General features: G+C 44.0%; 1 protein-coding gene across 2 annotated transcripts; it reads right to left on the bottom strand.

Annotated features, from left to right (window-relative positions):
- Positions 1-656: 656 nt before the first annotated feature.
- aar2 (AAR2 splicing factor) lies at positions 657-18,041 on the bottom strand. 2 transcript variants are annotated; one of them, XM_086005573.1, is made up of 6 exons: positions 17,849-18,041; positions 11,593-11,642; positions 9,950-10,715; positions 7,702-7,931; positions 2,756-2,848; positions 657-1,847 (listed from the first exon to the last, which is right to left on the bottom strand). In XM_086005573.1, the coding sequence occupies exons 3-6, from the start codon at positions 10,704-10,706 to the stop codon at positions 1,680-1,682; spliced, it is 1,248 nt and encodes a 415-aa protein (XP_085861699.1). In that variant the 5' UTR covers positions 10,707-10,715; positions 11,593-11,642; positions 17,849-18,041; the 3' UTR covers positions 657-1,679. The 2 variants fall into 2 exon arrangements, with proteins under 2 accessions (XP_085861699.1, XP_085861701.1); XM_086005575.1 differs by lacking the exon at positions 2,756-2,848 and having other exon boundaries at positions 17,849-18,039.
- Between the last annotated feature and the right edge of the window lie 974 nt (positions 18,042-19,015).

Raw genomic sequence — 19,015 nt, 5'->3', positions numbered from 1 at the left:
ACTGACTGCAAAATCCAGGCCATTGAACACTACGCCCTGGCAATTCAATAATGTTCTGATCTGTGACAATGCTCACTTTTGCCTGTTTGTATGCTTCTTCTATGCTGGACAGTCTGTCAAAGGCATGATGTGCTAAATGACAACCCATGGAAGAGCAAGAGTGGGATTAAATTTTGTTCCAATCTCTCAATTTTGACACATAAATGACATACATTACATGGTATCTGTTTCCACAGACTGATTACCCATAGCAGCACCCAATGAAAGGTTTGCAAGCAGTCTGAAGGACATGGTTCCTGAGCTTGTTGCTTATTACATTCTGCAGACCTCTACATCTGTCACTAAAAGATAAATCTGTGCAGTCAAGTTTTACTCTCCTGTACATTAAGACATATCCTTCCAGGAACTGACAGCTGAGTGATGACTCCTGATAAAACATTCATTTGACTAGCCAATGCTAAATATTCAGTTCATTGGAGACTCTGTCAAGATATAGTTACATTCCTAATGAACCTTCAGCAGCTAAATGAATAGGCCATCTAGTAAATTCAAGGTACACATGTTGCCCTATTCACAGACATCTCTGGTCACTTAAATAGCATCAATGTGGCACTGCAATGGAACACAGATAATGCAAACCCATTCCACACATTCAGTATTTGAAAGAAACCTTGCTTTATTCTGAATTCAACACACTCACTCTCCTGCACCTCCACAACGATGAGAAGAAAGTTGAAGTTTCCAGTGATTTCAATGAGTTTATGCAGGTGTCCATACAATAGTATATTTGGAGATGTCTAGGGTGAAAAAACTCTGTTAAAGCAGCACACACGGATGATGGTTAATGCAAGCTGCCAACTGTATCAGAAACGGAACCAATAGATATGCACTTATGAAGAATGTGCAAGGCAAGACAAGGAACACCAACTGCAATCCAACTGGATAGAGTGGCTGGAATTGACATCCTTCAGTCTGAAGAAGCTTGCGAACATTCTACTCAGTAATATTTGCCTCAACATATATACACCAATTGCTGAACACAAGCAATCATTTTCAAGAATCACTGCCATGGCAATTTAACAAATGAACATTTGTAGAAGGGTCTTTGTACAGCTATTGCATGGCCGAGTCCAAGCTTTTTTGGTGAGGAAAAAACAACAGTTGCATGTTCCATTGATTAACCTGAACTGCAATTTTACTGCTGGCTTATAAGTTTGAATCAACAATAAAAAATATCAAATTGCAGATTTGATGACCTGTACCCAACCTAATATAAACTATTCTTGTAAATAAACTGCTATTTAAAGATTGTTAAAAGGAATTAATTGAGAGATGATGCTTAACAAAAACATTAATTAGGTGTAGTTTTTGGACATTATATTGCATTATCAGTAAGTACACCATTCATTTTAAAATAACTGAATACTAAAGAATAAACATATCTATTGATCCCAATTTGTTATCCCAACAAAAATTGTCCAGGAAAAAAATGGCAATACACTAAATTTACATTCTTAACATAGAAGTGTAAATACTTTACAACTTTATTTAAAACATAAGCAAGCTTGTTGCCATTTTACACACTTTTGAAGTTGTTGCACACAAAAGCAAGACATTTACCAAAGGGCTAAAAAGGATTTACAAGCTGATGCATCAGCCAGTCTCCTTCATTGAGTAAATCAGTCCAGTGTCACCCCTTCAGGTAACTCAACCATCATAGGGGCACAATCATCAGGTTCTTCATCGAAATCCCACTTGAACTTTTTGGTTAAATGAGCTTTAAAGTTTTCCACCCGCTTCTGCAGAGCTTTATCCACATTTGGATTGCACGTGTAAGAGAAGAACTCCTAGTTTAAAAAAAAATTAACAAATTTAAAAAGGCACAGTACAAAGGAATCATTCAAAAGCTAAATTGGTCTTTTTCAAAAAAAAAACTCAAACATCTAATTAGCAGCAACACTCCAAACATTTTTATCCTGAATCTTTATACTTCCTGATCAACAAACTCTGCCTAAAAAGGTACAGAGAAAATAGCTTACATAACCACAAAAGATTCTATTCCTCCTCGAGTGGTAAAGCTAGGCTTTTCCCCCACCCCCAAATAACTCGACTCACTTAGTGTGAAATGAATAACATTTAACTCATTCAAATCTAACACAGCTCTCACTCCAAATATGTCGTGCTGATATAGAATGAAGAAACAGATCGAGTCAGATTCAGTGGGTTGCTTAAGTAAATCAGCTTACAGCACAAAAGGAGGTCATTCGGCCCATCGTGCCTATGCTGGCTCTTTGAAAGAGCAGTTATGCTTCGCCCCAGGCCCCTGCAAGTTCCTCATCCTTAAGTACATGTCCAACAACCTTTTAAAATTATTGATGGAAATCAGCTTCCACCACCTTTCAGGTAGAGCTTTCCCCCTTGGAGTGAAAAGATAATCTATAGATTATTAAAATATCTTGTGTATGTGCGCATTGTGTTGTCACGATGTTTGGTGATGCTTGTGTCAATACAGGAAACTTTCTGGTATCCGGCACGGACGGGGCCGACGTGTTGCCGGTTTATCAACAATTCCGGATAACCGAACGCTATAGTAAAAGATACGGAGCTCAGAGCTCCGTATAAAGCAACAAACCCTGTGCTTCAAAACAATCGGCACAAGTTGCAAGCGTCTCTGTAGCTTAGCAACAGCTTCAGCTACACCCTTGCACAGCAACAAATCAATTAAAAAAAGTAACTAAAAGTGAAAAAAAATTACCTGAACCGACTCCTGAATTTTGCCGGTGGATAGAGCGTTCCGGTTATTTAGGGGCCGGTTAATCGAAAGTTTCCTGTACTGGTATCTAACTACCTATCGAAACATTTATAATGGAAACACTGTATATAAACGGTCTTCAATAATGTAGTTGTAGATTCTAACTAGTAGGTGGTGCTAAAAGTACATTTCTAAAGTCACTCCCAACTCAAGTCACCACCTTACATATAAAAAAGTTCATCCACTGACCATGGGCAATGCCACAAGAAATTTACCAGTAACAAAACAAAATGGAGCGGGAGAAGTGGTTACTGTAAAACTGCTGAGAAAATAAAACAAACTGAAGCTTTATACAATGAGAACAGACACCCTTAACAGTTACTGCAACTTTTCCCATGGACAACATTAAAACCTTATTTCTGCACTACAAAATCCAGCAGCCGGGAGACACTCGTGCAGTTTGAAAAATACACTTGTTTAAACAGAAGCAATTCCAAGCCATTTAGTCTCCTTTAAAGGATACAATTTTATTTATAACATGTCTGCACATACTATTACCTGGCACAAAAAAAGTGCTTAACCAGTATGTTTTGGCAGTATTCACTTTTTAAAATCCATCAGCATGCACTCTCATAATCTGGGCACGGTGCCTCAAAATAGATGAGGAAGAGAAAAATTTGATGAAAATTGGTTGAGGTTCTACTGTTATTCCTTTATAGTTGTACAGAAATTGCAAATGACGAGGTAATGAACAGGCAGAAAGCACTGAAAAAAAAGGACACAGCACCCAACGTATAAAAAAAAGACACAAAGATAAGCAGGGAACACTCGGTCACTGAGCCTGGCTCTGTACAGGAAACTCTCGATTTACCGGCACCTAAATAACCGGAAATCTCTGTTAACCGGCAAAATTCAGGAGTAGGTTCAGGTAAGTTTTACTTCATATTAGTGGCCGTTCCTGGATCTGTGGCTGTGTAACCGGGGTTCCTGCACTTGTTGCTAAACAACAGGGATGCTTGGTCTGTGGCCGGGGTTCCTGCACATGTTGCTAAGCAACAGGGAAGCCTGGATTTGTTGCTGTGTACAGAGCTCTCGTACCTTTTAATTATACCTCTCTGTAATCCGGACTTTTTGATAAACCGGCACCACGCTGGTGCCGGATAAAAAAAAGAGTTTCCTGTAGTAGGTAAAATATTTAAGAAATAATGAAGCATCGAGAGAAATGGACTTAAGAGGAAGTCAGCATGGGTTTATGGAAGGAAGGTACTGCCTCACAAATATACTGTATTCTTTAAGGAGATATCAGATCTAGTAGATAAAAGGAACTCAGTTCCTGTTAAGATTTTAGCACGGGGCCACGCAGAAGATTGTGTCACAAAGTCAGAAGGTATGAAATTGACTAGAATGTTACTGAAGCCTGGTTACAAATCTGCATTAAACCAGATTTGCAATCTTTGAAAAGGCATAGTTTTAAATCAAACTATTTTATATTCTGTTTGGTGCAAATGTAAGCCAATAAATGTAGTAGGTAGGGACATTCAAAAGACAGACAAAAAGTAACAAACAGGATGTACAACTTCACAATTTCAAACTGTATAATGTCCTGGAGTTTCTTTGTTATCATCACACTCTTTTGGAACTGTGACACAAATTTGAGTGTGATATTTGAAGCGACAGAAGTGACGGACAGAAATTGTGTAACAGACCTACTATTTTTACAATATAAAAAAAAATATATAGATATGGAATATGTGAACACAATATCCCATGGGGTGTGTATAGGGCCAGATAAGCAAGGAGTCCTTTCTGGTCTCTTAATTCCACTACCAGACAGTCAAAGCACTTGACCCTAGAATTAGGTTGGAAAAGGATTATGGCCAATCCCTGTGACAAGTCAGATTTGTTCTAGATAATCGATAGACTATTTTGTGAGCAGCTAAGGCCCTGATGTTCCAACAATAAATCGATACACAGAAATTCTCCTGTGAAACCAACTTAACACACATCACTGCACAGAATGAGAAGCCCTTCGGAAAGGCACAATAGCAGCATTTAAAATGCAACTGCAAGTGCTTTTGACAATTTGATCACATCAATTTTAGGCATGTAATTAGCGCAATAGAACACTAAATAGCTAGGTGAAGATGGAAACTGAGATGACAGAACAAACCCTTTGAAAATTAAATATTTGGTACTTGAAATATATTAATAACAAATATCTAACAATACTTCCAGTCCACAGTACACTGAATTATAGTGTGAAATCAAATTTATTGTACAAAATCTGAAAGATTAGAAACTGTGAAAATTAGAACATTTAGTGTCATGAGAAGGACTATGTAAAACTAGTAATATTGTGATATTCACTTATCTATGTAGTGTGATATCAAATGATGCATTCAAAGATGAAGTGTTATCTCGTATCAGAAAAGCCAACTCTGAAAAAGCATGTCTGGAACCAGCATAGGATCAAACTTAAAGAATAAAATGTATAAGACAGTTATTACTATTGTTCTATATGGAGGAGAGGCCTGGGCATATTGCTGTAGTGACATTCAAGAATTTGTCAAGTTACAGCTCCAACCCTGGAGGTTGACTATATTCATCAAATGGCAGGCCAACTAAGATCCTCGACTGCACCAAGCCCACAGCGTTGAGACCGTGCTTATAAGAGCAGAACTGTGCCGATATAGGTCATTGATATGGGAGATTCCAGAATGCCAAAATGGATCCTGTGCAGCAAGATAGACTAGGACAAGTGGAAGCAGGGTGGGTAGCATGAGACACAGGGACACACTCAAGCACAACCTCAAACTAGTATCAATGCTTGTACAGGAAACTTTGTGATATCCAGCACCGACGGGACCGGCGTGTCGCCGATCTATCAAAACTGCCGGACATACAAAGTTAATGTTGAAGCATACGGAGGTTTTCATCTCCGTATCTGACAACAAACACTGTTGCTTAGCAACAGCTTCTAAAGAGTCGGCTGCAGCTGCAAGCGTCTCTAGCTGAAGCTGTTGCTATAGCTACAGACCTTGCAGTGCCTGACTGGGAAAAAAAAAGAACGAGAACTAAAACATTTTATAGAAAACGGCTCCTGATTTTTGCCATTAGATCGAGTATTCCGGACATACAACCTCCGGATAAACCATAGTTTCCTGTAGTTGGCAATCAAGTACACATAATGGCGTCAGCTGCAATTTGAGGTCAGCAGCAAAGCAAAGGTGTTCACTGCTGGCCCCAAAGTATGCGTCGCACAAGGATCTCACGATCCCTGTGTCGAGAACTTTGGGTTTTTCGACCCTTTAATTCACTTCAAAGGACTGTAGTTCGAGCTGCTGTGACGCCAACAGGCTGTCTAAGCAGCCAATCAATAGGCAGAATTCTCAGAGACAACAAACAAGGAAGTGAGTAAGCCCTTAAAATTCAAACTTTTTAAAATAGTTAGAGAGAGCAAAAGAAAGATTGGGGCTCTCACATGGGGAAAAGGCAAATCTTGCATAAAGATAGGAAAACTTTTTTAAAATATCTATTTTTTGAAAAGTTTCTTAAATTTTTTTAAAAATTAGAATGGATAAATTTCACACTGCGCAAAATTAAAATTAGTTTTCCAGGCCCTTAACATTTGTTTAGTAGTCAATACGCTGTCAAAACCCCAGTTACACCGAATCTCTTTGGGTCTAACTTTTAGTGGGGAATTTAACGTACTTACTGCGGAAGAGCCAAAGTTTATCAGTTTCAATGATTTGGCTGATTTCAGAGATTGTCGGCTCTGTGGGGGGAACGCCTGTTTCGGAGCTGTCAATGACTGACCGCAACTTTGGGATTTCCGCATGCACCTGCGCCAAATCCCAAAGTTGCAGTCAGTTTCAAAGGCGGAATGATGGCAAACGCTGCCAGTTTGCCATCATGCCGACCACAAATTCCGGGCCAATGATCTCTTGAAGAAGTGGCAACAGCAGAAACATGAAAAGCAACAGCCTATTGGCCCCAGATGAGCTGGTTGCACCTGTGAATTGTGTGGGAAAGCTGTTCTTGTACTGACTGTAATAATCATCAAAATGGATCCTTACTGTCAACAAGAGAGGCACCTAATACAAAAGACAACCGCCATCACTACAACTTGAAATGGTTACAAGCTTGAATATGAATGTAAAACTCCCACACAGTACAGTAGCTAGTAACATCTCCTCTTGGCCCTCATAAGTTTTAAGAGCCCTAATATAATCAATCTACCATACCAAATATAGAATGAATAACTGAAATTGTAATTAATCAGAAGGAATACTGATAATGCAATCAGAGGCCAGTTCATTATTACTTAGTTTACACTAGTACTCAGATCTCTGCTGTAATGGTCTGCCAACTTTAATTAGCCCGAACATAAAGTAAGTTAATTTCTGGGGTGGGTTTCATGCTGCATGCTGGGATCAAGTCAAGAGCCATGACACGAGAAACTAGTGATGAGTTCACTGCCACATCTGCTCCAAGGAAAGGGAGTCTGAAAGGATGGGTTTCTGCTTGTAAATACATAGGTGGCACAAGCAGCATTATGATGTTTAAATGAACGAAACCCAAGTTACAGCTGTAAAAGTGCACCGTTGAATCTTGGCAGTGTAAGCAAGGCATTGCAACTAATTCGGATTCTACTACTGCAATTGGATTAAAACACCATTGATGGATTATCAACAGGATTTGTATTTACAGTGCATCAACATTAATAGGCATACACTTCATGATTACCCCAATAAGCTATTGTACAAGTTTGACAATCCAGATGTATTTATAATTTAAATGTAGAATAATTATGCTTCACAGCTTATGCTTTTCAATCAAAACACAAAAAAGTTCCCACCAAAACATGCAAAAAAGCACTTTCAACATGAATTTTAATGGTTGATTGAAATAATTTTGTACCTCGGTATAATATGATTCAGAAAAGCTACCTGTAAAGTTGTGGTTAGGAAGTTATCCTTGGAGACAATATCCACAAAGAAGTCAGCAGGAATTTCATTAAGTTGGTGATAGAGGATTGAGATGAGAGCAGAATAGAGATCCTTTTCTTTTGACACAGCCTCCTCAGAGTGACAGAGTAGACGAAGTAGATCCTTCCAGTGCTCAAATGCATCGTAGACATTTCCAATCAGGAAGCACACAAAAGAAAACTGCAACTCACCTGTAGGTGCACAACGGAATGCAAGTTGTATTAAAACATAAACTGTGCTTGAAAAGAAAAGGCATTAGTCAAGAGAACAAAAATCTCACAGCGGTGAATCGCACTATTAGCCCTGTCCTTGGATCGAGCAGTGTTATGTAAATTACAGGAAACGCTCTAATAACCGGCACAATTCTCACTCCGAAAACTACAGTATACAGTCGTTTATAAGTTTTGTTTTACTGTTAAGTAATTAAAGAGTTATGGATTACCCTCAACTGGCATTACTGTACTTAATCAAGCATCTTCCACCATCCATTTAACACAACATTCTGTAGGTGAGTACCCAATTATACTGCACATTTCTTGATTTTTTATTTTTGTTTGTTAAAAATAGCCTCGGTAGATATACCTCTCCGTTATCCGGAATTTATTATCAACCGGCACCATCCCGGTCACCAAAGGGTTTCCTGTAACTGAAAATGTTTACTTTATAAGGAATATTACTGGACAGTGCTGCTTTGCTATACCACTACCCCGTCCCCATATTATGCAACAGATTTGTCCGAATAGATTTCCTTCCATGTTATTTTATTCCTTTTAAGTCGTAACCATCCACTGTTTTAAAGAAAAAACAATCAAGAAATAGCCCTCAAATCCACACACATAATGCTGAGCTTCCCCACAATTCTTACTAACATTTTTAAAAAACAAATTTTCACAAACACAATACTGAAAGTCACTCTTTAAACCCAAGTCAACATATTTTTGATGTTCCTTTAGTTTCATAAAACTATTTATTTACGGGGAATCAGATTTGGTAGCACAATTCTAAATCTACTCGCACAACAGAAACAAAAAACTCTGACAGCTCAAGGTCATTTCCCAGATAATAATGAGTTATCGGGCTGCATGAATCTAACTATTGGTTCAATCTTTGTTCAGCACTTGTTTACATACAACAAAGTGAAACTACATTAGAACAAGTGTCAGGCTCATCGAAAACAATTTTATTACATTTTGCTCATCAAAGTTTGGAATGGTCAATACTCAGAAATAAAGCTTTTTGCTACTTCTGCCCTCCGATGTCAACGCAAGCATTCCCAGGTAACTTACAGCACCAGTTAAATGCAGGCAAAGTTACACTGTATTCTCCCAACCGTATGTTCTAACTCCAAACTAGAACAATTTCATTTTTCCAGGCAAACCATGACTGACCGATAACATAGCACAAAATGATCAGTTTTGTGCGGTGGATTCACATTCGAGTAAGAATTGGATTCAGATAGAGCAAATTCATTTCACTTTAGACCCCTACAGCAGACAGAGAGAAGAGACTGGATTAATTCATTCCATCAGTCTGGACTTGATTTAAACGCAGGTCCCAAACACAAGAACAAAAGGCTTATCTTTCTGCCATTCAGCTGTGCTGAGTTTGTTTTATGCTGGAATATCTTCGACATAGAATCATAGAGCACAGAATGAGGCCATTCAGCCCATCGTTCCTGTGCCGGTGCTATGTCAACTCCAAATACAATTTTAAAACCTTGGAGTTTAGAAGAATGAGAGGGGATCTCATTGAAACTTATAAAATTCTAACAGGACTAGGCAGACTGGATGCAGGAAGGATGTTCCCGATGGCGGGGCAGTCCAGAACCAGGGGTCACAGTCTAAGGATAAGGGGTAAGCCATTTAGGACTGAGATGAGGAGGAATTTCTTCACCCAGAGAGTGGTGAACCTGTGGAATTCTCTACCACAGAAGGCAGTTGAGGCCCATTCATTAAATATATTCAAGAAGGAGTTGGATATATTTCTTAAGGCTAAAGGGATCAAGGGATATGGGGAGAAGGCAGGGACCGGGTACTGAATTTGGATGATCAGCCATGATCTCATTGAATGGCGGAGCAGGCTCGAGGGGCCGAATGGCCTACTCCAGCTCCTATCTTCTATGTTTCTATGTTTCCTGGACTCCACATTACTTTAAACTGTAAATTACAACATCTCAACAAGAAGCTCACACATCTTATAATGTACTAACCTAATATGTCTTTTGGGTTCGAAGAGTATCGTTGGTTTATTATAATTTCCAGAGCATAGCTAAAGTCCATACTACACTTTGTGATTTCAGCTGGGGATGCCCCCTCTGGATACTTCTGATTCGGGATCTTTGTGAATCTGATCTCTGTACCAGCCTTAATCTTCATCTTGGGCAGCCTGGCCAAACCCTCTTCATAGCTCTTGCATAATGTATCATAAGGCAATAGATTCTGCTCTGCTCGATCCTTTGTATGTGGCATTGCAAGCTCTGGCTGCACTTCGGAAAAGGCGCAGATTTTTCCACTTGCAGGTTGCAGCCTCTGAATCAAGGGCTCTGTAATGAGATTGGTCAAAGAGACCCATCTTTTCATTGTTTCATAAGGATACGGCCCCAAACATTTGTCCAGGTCAGTCAGATTCTCTACTATCCGCTCTATCTCTTCGTCGGAGACCTCAACTAGAACTATTTCTTCTTCTTTCTTGTCCCATCGCTTCACAAGAACTTCCCTCTGCTTTAGGTGGAAGAAACAACCAGTGCGTGGTCCTGTTACCCGAACATCTCTGCTATTCACAGCACTGTAATGCATGAAGTGGATTCCCGGTGGGATCATCTTTACCCCTTTAAACTTTGGGCCCACTTGCCAACAGTTATAATCGATGCCAAATTCAGTGCCTTCAGGAACACCAAGTATTACAAGAGTGCCTCCTTCAAAGAACAGCTTTTTGGCCAGTTCTTGATCCATTTGCACAGTAGCCATGTCGTTGACCTGTGTTCCAAAGAGTGAGAGAAAAGAATTTACTTTGACATTTCATTACCATCCATTAGGATCTTACACAGACCATGTTCACATGACTCAGTAACACCATCACAAGCAGCGCTTAATACCGATTGTTACAGTTGTAACTTAAGTTACTGCTATTTTGTGTTGGTCCTAATTTTATTCTGGATAAACTCCCTACCTTCATATTTATGGGGTCCTCCCTATAAAGCAACCCTACCCCCCACTACTGCTGAAACCCTTATTCACACATCATTACCTCAAAAACTGATTTCTCCTAGCTGGCCTCCCTTCACAAACAAACTTAATCTACTAAAGACTGGCTCCTGTGCCACACAAAGTCCCGCATATCTATTTTACCCGCACCCTCATCCTCCCCAAGATCCACTGCCTCCGTCTACCTCAGCAAATGTAGTTCAAGATCCTTGCCCCCCATCAAATCCCTCCATGGCTTTTCTCCAGCCTGCTTAGGAAATGTGCACTAGTTCAATATCCTTGCCCACACCATCTGTTCCTCTAACTGGTCTATTGCTTGTTCCCCACTCCCTCCACAGTACCATCACAGGCTGATTTTTTAAACTCAACACATTCATTTCCTCTGAAATTCTCTTGCTAAATCATTGTGCATTACTAACTCTCTTTGCCTTTAAAGCGCCCTCTAAAAACGTACTGCTTCAAACATTCCTTTGGTTGGACCACCCCCCCATCCCCATCCCATTTCAAATTCCTTAACTAGTTGCTTGGTGTCCACCTCTCTGCCTAGTAAAGCACTGAGATGCATGAGAATAATTTTATAAACGCAAGCTGTGACTGTAAGTCATGACTCAATCAATCCTTTCAAGGGACAACATTCTGAATAACTTACAGGTGATGGAACTTGTCAGACTGCCCAGTGTCTCAATCAGCTCTTCCACACTGAAACAAAAATCATCATCCATCAATTAATTAAGAGAGACATTTTTAAGATAGGTGAATTACTCAGCCTGTGCAACAAACCTTACACTTGGGCCAAAGGTTATCTATTAAGAATTGCCAGTGCTCTCTTTTGGCAACATCATTCAAACAGAAGGCTAGCAACTTGCTGAGGCTACCTATGTGACCAAGTAACTTGAAAGAACCATAGTCACTTGCATGCTTATTCCTCTGAGCATCAGCTCTTTCTGTGAAGGACAGGTAGATTCACACTGATGAAAACAGAACATGTAATTTCACTTACATTATTGAGGATGCATAAGCTCCAATTCCCAAAACACAAGTCCAAAGGACAGCAAAAGTATCAAAGCTTTTTGCCTTTGTGGGCTGCTTAGGTTCTTACCAAAGAGCCCTGTAGCAATTACATAAGTTAAATCTAAGTTCCCATTTTGCCAAGCTGCGGATAACATAAGAACATAAGAAATAGGAGCAGGAGTAGGCCAATCGGCCCCTCGAGCCTGCTCCGCCATTCAATAAGATCATGGCTGATCTGATCCTAACCGCCAATCTACTATCACAGAACCATCTCCTGAATCTAACAGAATTAGACACACGAAATAGGAGCAGGATCGGGCTACACGGCCCCTGGGCCCGCTCCGCTACCCACAGGGCCATGACCGATCCGAACCTAGACTCATGTCCAAATTCCTGCCCGCTCCCCGTAACCCTTAATTCCCTTTACTTCTAGGAAACTGTCTATTTCTGTTTTAAATTTATGTAATGATGTAGCTTCTACAGCTTTTTGGGGCAGCATATTCCATGGACCTACCACCCTCTGAGTGAAGTAGTGATGCGCCATCAATTACTCAAAAGACTGAGGTTAAGCGAGTAACAACCAGGCTTTTATTAACTAAAGAATGAAGGTCTTGTCTCGAGTGGTCGACCCGTCCAGAATACTAAGGGACTGGGAGGTAGTCACTTATATACCTGGAATAGTGGGAGGAGCCAGCCGAGGCATGTCCAGACCTGTACCTAGTGGAATACACATACACATACAGACAGGTATAACAGTGGTTTACCACATTCACCCCTTGTTTAAAAATGAGTCCGGCGGGGTGAAGTGTATTTAAAAGTTCGTGTATTGGAGTCTCTCCGGAGGTCTTGTCTGCCGCTGTGATCGACGTGGCGACGGCAGGGGTGGTGGAGCTTCCGGCGTCGCGTCCCGTGTAGGCTGGGGCCCTGGAGTGTAGTCCTCGTGGGTGACGGTCCAAGGCGAGCCGGCTGCTGGGGTTGGATATCGGGTCGTGGGGGGGGGGGGTGGTAATGGGCAGTGGGTTACAGCGGTCCCCAAGGGTGCGAGGTCTCGTATGGAGACTGTGTCCTCCCGCCCTACATCGGTCCCCGAGGGTGCGAGGTCTCGTATGGAGACGGTGTCCTCCCGCCCGTCCGGGTACGCAATGTAAGCGTACTGGGGGTTGGCGTGGAGGAGGTCGACCCTCTCGACCAGGGGGTCCGTTTTATTGGCCCTCACGTGTCTTCTCAGTAGTACCGGCCCTGGGGACGTCAGCCATAGCGGTAACGATGTCCCCGATGTGGACTTCCTTGGGAAGACAAACATTTTCTCGTGAGGGGTGGCATTGGTGGCAGTGCAGAGCAGTGACCGAATCGAGTGGAGCGCATCGGGGAGCACCTCCTGCCAGCGGGAGGTCGGAAGGCCCCTAGACTTTAAGGCTAGTAGGGCAGCCTTCCAAACTGTTGCATTCTCTCTTTCCACCTGTCCATTCTCCCGGGGGTTGTAACTGGTGGTCCTGCTTGTGGCTATACCCCTAGCGAGCAGGTACTGGCGGAGTTCGTCGCTCATAAACGATGAGCCCCGGTCGCTATGGATATAGCTGGGGAAACCGAACAGGGTGAAAAGGCTGTTCAGAGATTTAATGACCGTGGCACTGGTCATGTCCGAGCAGGGGATAGCGAACGGGAAATGGGAGTACTCGTCAATGATGTTGAGGAAGTACACATTGCGGTCGGAGGAGGGGAGAGGCCCTTTAAAATCGACGCTCAGGCGTTCGAAAGGGCGAGTGGCTTTTATCAGGTGGGCTCTGTCTGGTCTATAAAAGTGCGGTTTGCACTCAGCGCAGACTTGGCAGTTCTTGGTCATGGTCCTGACCTCCTCGATGGAGTAAGGCAGGTTGCGGGCCTTGATGAAGTGGAAGAACCTGGTGACCCCCGGGTGGCAGAGGTCATTGTGGAGGGCCCTCAGCCTATCGATCTGCGCGCTGGCGCAGGTGCCACGCGATAGGGCATCTGGGGGTTCATTGAGCTTCCCAGGCCTGTACAAGATCTCGTAGTTGTAGGTGGAAAGTTCGATTCTCCACCTCAAGATCTTGTCATTTTTGATTTTGCCCCTCTGCTTGTTGTTGAACATAAAAGCAACTGAACGCTGGTCAGTGAGCAGGGTAAATCGTTTTCCGGCCAGGTGGTGCCTCCAATGACGCACAGCCTCCACAATAGCCTGGGCCTCCTTCTCAACCGCGGAGTGTCTGGTCTCCGGGCCCTGGAGGGTTCGTGAGAAGAATGCCACAGGTCTCCCCGCCTGATTAAGGGTGGCGGCCAGAGCGAAGTCGGACGCATCGCTTTCCACCTGGAAGGGGATGGATTCGTCCACTGCGTGCATGGTGGCTTTGGCAATGTCCTCCTTGATACGGTGGAAGTCCGAGCGGGCCTCTGCCATCAGGGGAAAAGAGGTGGATTTGATCAACGGACGGGCTTTGTCTGCATAGTAGGGGACCCACTGAGCGTAGTAGGGAAAAAACCCTAGGCACCTCTTCAGGGCTTTTAGGCAGTGGGAGTTCCATAAGGGGACGCATCCGGTCCGGGTCGGGACCGATGACCCCGTGTTCCACAACACAGCCAAGGATGGCAAGGCGGTCTGTGCGGAATATGCACTTCTCCTGGTTATATGTCAGGTTCAGGAGTTGGGCGGTGCGGAGGAATTTCTCGAGGTTTGCGTCATGGTCCTGCAAGTCATGGCCGCAGATGGTCACATTGTCTAGGTAAGGGAAAGTGGCCTGCAGCGCATTTTGATCGACCATCCGGTCCATCTCCCTTTGGAAGACGGAGACCTCGTTGGTAACGCCGAAGGGAACCCTAAGGAAGTGATAGAGGCGGCCGTTTGCCTCAAAAGCAGTATACTGGCGGTCTTCAGGGCGGATGGGGAGCTGGTGGTACGCTGATTTCAGGTCAATGGTCGAAAAGACACGGTACTGCGCGATCTGGTTGACCATGTCAGCTATGCGGGGGAGTGGGTAGGCGTCCAGCAGGGTGTAGCGGTTTATTTTGGACCGAGCTAGTTGGTGCGGTCTCGTTTGGTCCAGCGTAACAGAGGCCAGCGTAGGGGTCGGTGTGTCGCTGCGGGTATCAGTTGGGGGGGGCGGTTGGCGGTCTGCTGCGTCCCGACTGGTGTCCAAGATGGCGGCGTCCATGATTCCCATGTGGCTGGAGTCGTCCAAGATGGCTGCTGCTGCGGTGGTTCGCACATGGCTGGGGAGGCCCAAGATGGCGGCCCGCACGCGGCGCTGTTGGGGGCCCAAGATGGCGGCTCGCCCGGCCCACACGCGGCGCTGCTGGCGTTCGGGGTGGCTTTGGCCTTGCAGACGCTGGCGTAGTGTCCCTTTTTCCCGCAGCCCGAGCAGGTCGCATTCTTCGCCGGGCATTCTCTGGGGTGTTTGGCCTGGCCACAGAAGTAGCATTTCTGGCCTTGGGATACTGCTGTCTGGCTTTGGGACACTGCTGCGGTAGTTGGGCCGTTGTTGGGCTGTGGCTGGGGTGGCACGGTACTATGGGGCTGTCCTACCGTGTCCCAGGTTGTCATTCCCCGCGGCATCCACGGTGCAGAGGAGTAGGCATCCATGCCGGTAGGCTGCGTCCAGCGTTAGTGCAATTTCGGAGGCTTTGTCGAGGGTGAGGTCACTCTGCTCCAGCAGTCGCTGTCGGGTGTAGTTGGACCTGTGGCCCGCTACGAAGGCATCCCGGATCAGTTCCTCCGTGTACTTAGCGGGCGTTACCGCCTTACACCCACAGGCCCGGCCAAGCACGGACAGTGCTTGGAGGTATTCCTCAGTCGATTCCCCAGGTTGTTGCTTGCGACTCCCCAGAAGGTGCCTGGCGTATACTTCGTTCACAGGGCGCGTGTACTGGGTCTTGAGGAGCTGGAGGGCGGCTGTGTACGAGGTCGCGTCCCGGATGACTGAGTACGCTCGGTGGTTCACCTTGGAGATCAGGACAGACAGTTTGTCCGCATCCGTTACGACCGCAGTGGAGGCAGTCAGGAATGTCTCGAAGCACGTGAGCCAGTGAGCAAACTTGGTGGAAGCGTCCGCTTCCCAACTGTCCAGGTCCAGGCATGCTGGTGTGAGGATCTTCTCCATTATAAAAAATTTAGTTAATAAAATTGATGCGCCATCAATTACTCAAAAGACTGAGGTTAAGCGAGTAACAACCAGGCTTTTATTAACTAAAGAATGAAGGTCTTGTCTCGAGTGGTCGACCCGTCCAGAATACTAAGGGACTGGGAGGTAGTCACTTATATACCTGGAATAGTGGGAGGAGTCAGCCGAGGCATGTCCAGACCTGTACCTAGTGGAATACACATACACATACAGACAGGTATAACAGTGGTTTACCACAAGTAGTTCCTCCTCATCTCAGTTTTGAAAGAGCAGCCCCTTATTCTAAGCCTATGCCCCCTAGTTCTAGTTTCACCCACCATCGGAAACATCCTCCCCGCATCCACCCGATCCAACCCCTTCACAATCTTATATGTTTCAATAAGATCGCCTCTCATTCTTCTGAACTCCAATGAGTAGAGTCCCAATCTACTCAACCTCTCCTCATATGTCCATCCCCTCATCCCCGGGATTAACCGAGTGAACCTTCTTTGTACTGACTCGAGAGCAAGTATGTCTTTTCTTAAGTATGGACACCAAAACTGTATGCAGTATTCCAGGTGCGGTCTCACCAATACCTTGTACAACTGAAGCAATACCGCCCTATTTTTATATTCTATCCCCCTAGCAATGAAAGCCAATATTCCATTGGCCTTCTTAATCACTTGCTGCACCTGCATACTAACCTTTTGAGTTTCGTGCACCAGGACCCCCAGATCCCTTTGTACTTCAGTACTTTCCAGTTTCTTGCCATTAAGATAATAACTTGCTCTACGATTTTTCCTGCCAAAGTGCATAACCTCACACTTTCCAGTATTGTATTCCATCTGCCAAATCTCTGCCCACTTACTTAGCCTGTCTATGTCCCCTTGCAGGTTTTTTATGTCCTCCTCACTCACTACTTTCCCTCCCATCTTAGTATCATCTGCAAACTTTGATATGTTACACTCGGTCCCCTCCTCCAAATCGTTAATATAGATTGTAAAGAGTTGGGGACCCAGCACTGACCCCTGCGGAACACCACTAGTTACTGATTGCCAGTCTGAGAATGAACCATTTATCCCAACTCTCTGCCTTCTGTTAGACAGCCAATCCTCTATCTATGCCAGAATATTACCCCCAATCCCGTGATTTTTTATCTTAACGTCTTGGTGTGCTGGTTTAGAATATTATCCACAATGCGGCAAGTGTTAAAACCTGAAATTCAAACAGAATAAACCAGTGGGTTAAGAAACAAACAAAAATAAAACCAAGTTGCCTGGGCTTTTGTCGGCCAGATTGCTCAGCTTTGGGGTTGGATACGTCCCACAAACCATAGGCTGGACAGTCCTACTGTCAGAAATGGCCAGGAGAGTCTGGGCAAGCAAAACTAGTCAGACTACTTCATAAATTAATGTTGAATCTGATGAATATTTTTTAATGCATTCCATCATTCAATTAACAGGAGGGAAAACAAATCTAAGAATCTTGAGCTGTCCAATTGTAGAAATAGGAGTGGTGATCTGCTCTCCAAACCAAACGAATAATATAAAAAATTGAAGAGACATTTTATTTATGGAGTATTATTTGGTGTAACGGCTCATTTGTCTTGACAAGTGGATTATGCAATGGGACAGAACTCCAAAGCACGCCTGTGTATCGATCACACACAAATAATGAGATGATATAACTTTTAAAGTTGAGATGAGGTGTTTGCGAAGAATGGCTGCGCTCCGCCTGCCTCAGTGAGCGGCTCAGTCCCGAACAAACCAACCCCGCACTCACCGCCAGGGCCGAGCAAAGGCTGAAGAACCGGCGGCCCGTCTGCAGCCACACAGCCGCCGCCTACGACACTGGAAATCCCGCCCGAGGTGATCTCTTGGTTAAAGTAAATCGAGTTCCCAATAAACAAACCGCCAACGGCTGGAGAAACACACGGCCCACTTCCTGTCCGACACTACACCTCTTCCCCCCCACGCTCCACCGGCAGTTCCCAACATTATAGTTCCGGCCCTGACACTCGGCCTAGTTGCAGAGCTCATTGCCACATTGAATAACCATTGACTCTGATGGGTTAAAGTTTAACGTTTCCACCAGCGCTGTTCTAGTTACACGGTTAGAATCAATGACACAGATTATAAAACTATCGAAGTGAATAGATATGAGCTTTTACAAAAAGAAAATACTGCGGATGCTGGAAATCTGAAATAAAAACAGAAAATGCTGGAGAAACTCAGCGGGTCAGGCAGCATCTGCGAAGATGGAAACAGAGTTAACGTTTCAGGTCGATGACCTTTCGTCAGAACTGGAATATGTTATGTATTATGTGTTCTCCTCCCACCTGCGGTGGCGCTGTCACAGCAGATGAATGGTTTTTTTGTTCTCTTTTGTTCTGTACTTTTCTCCGGAACTTTCCTTTTGAATAAAGAAGCAGCATGTTTGCAATCTCGGGGTTCTGAGCACTAATTGTGTTTAAGTATAACGGCACCGGTACAGACACAATAAAGTGGCGACGAGGATGGAATACAGACACTTTTCACCGAAACCTCTGGTTATTGCTGAGAGATTTAGATTTCACAAACGGAATCAAGAGGAGGGGGAAACAGTGACTATGTTTATTGCTGCTTTGAAAAGGTTGTCAGAACACTGCGAGTTCAAGGAGGTGCTGAATTACACCATTAGAGACAGACTTGTGTGTGGTCTGCAAAGTGCAGCCACACAGAAGCGCCTTCTTACTGAGGACAATCTTACTCTTGAAAAGGCCATTGAAGTTAGTGTCTCCATGGAGATGGTGGAAAAGGAGGCTCACCAGTTTAGTTCAACAAGGAGAGTTCACAAGGTGTCGTCTGAGCCTAAAGGTGCGCGGAACGGCACATGTTACCGTTGTGGAAAAACGGGCCATCACGCTAATGACTGCTGGTGTATGGAGCTGGAATGCCGAAACTGTGGCAA

The sequence above is a fragment of the Somniosus microcephalus genome, chromosome 13, assembly GCF_052327205.1.
Source record: "Somniosus microcephalus isolate GS21.2 chromosome 13, FLI_Smic_1.0, whole genome shotgun sequence".
Taxonomy (NCBI): Eukaryota; Metazoa; Chordata; class Chondrichthyes; order Squaliformes; family Somniosidae; genus Somniosus; species Somniosus microcephalus.
The sequence above is the reverse complement of the archived record's forward strand: the minus strand, read 5'-3'. Positions and strand labels throughout refer to the sequence as shown.

Coding starts and splice junctions, on each gene's coding strand:
- aar2 (XM_086005573.1), bottom strand. CDS start 10,706: ATGGCTACTGTGCAAATGGATCAAGAACTGGCCAAAAAGCTGTTCTTT. Junction 7,932..9,949: donor GAACCCAAAAGACATATTAG/GTTAGTACATTA, acceptor GTGCACCTACAG/GTGAGTTGCAGTTTTCTTTT. Junction 1,848..2,755: donor AAATTCAGGAGTCGGTTCAG/GTAATTTTTTTT, acceptor TTTTTAAACTAG/GAGTTCTTCTCTTACACGTG.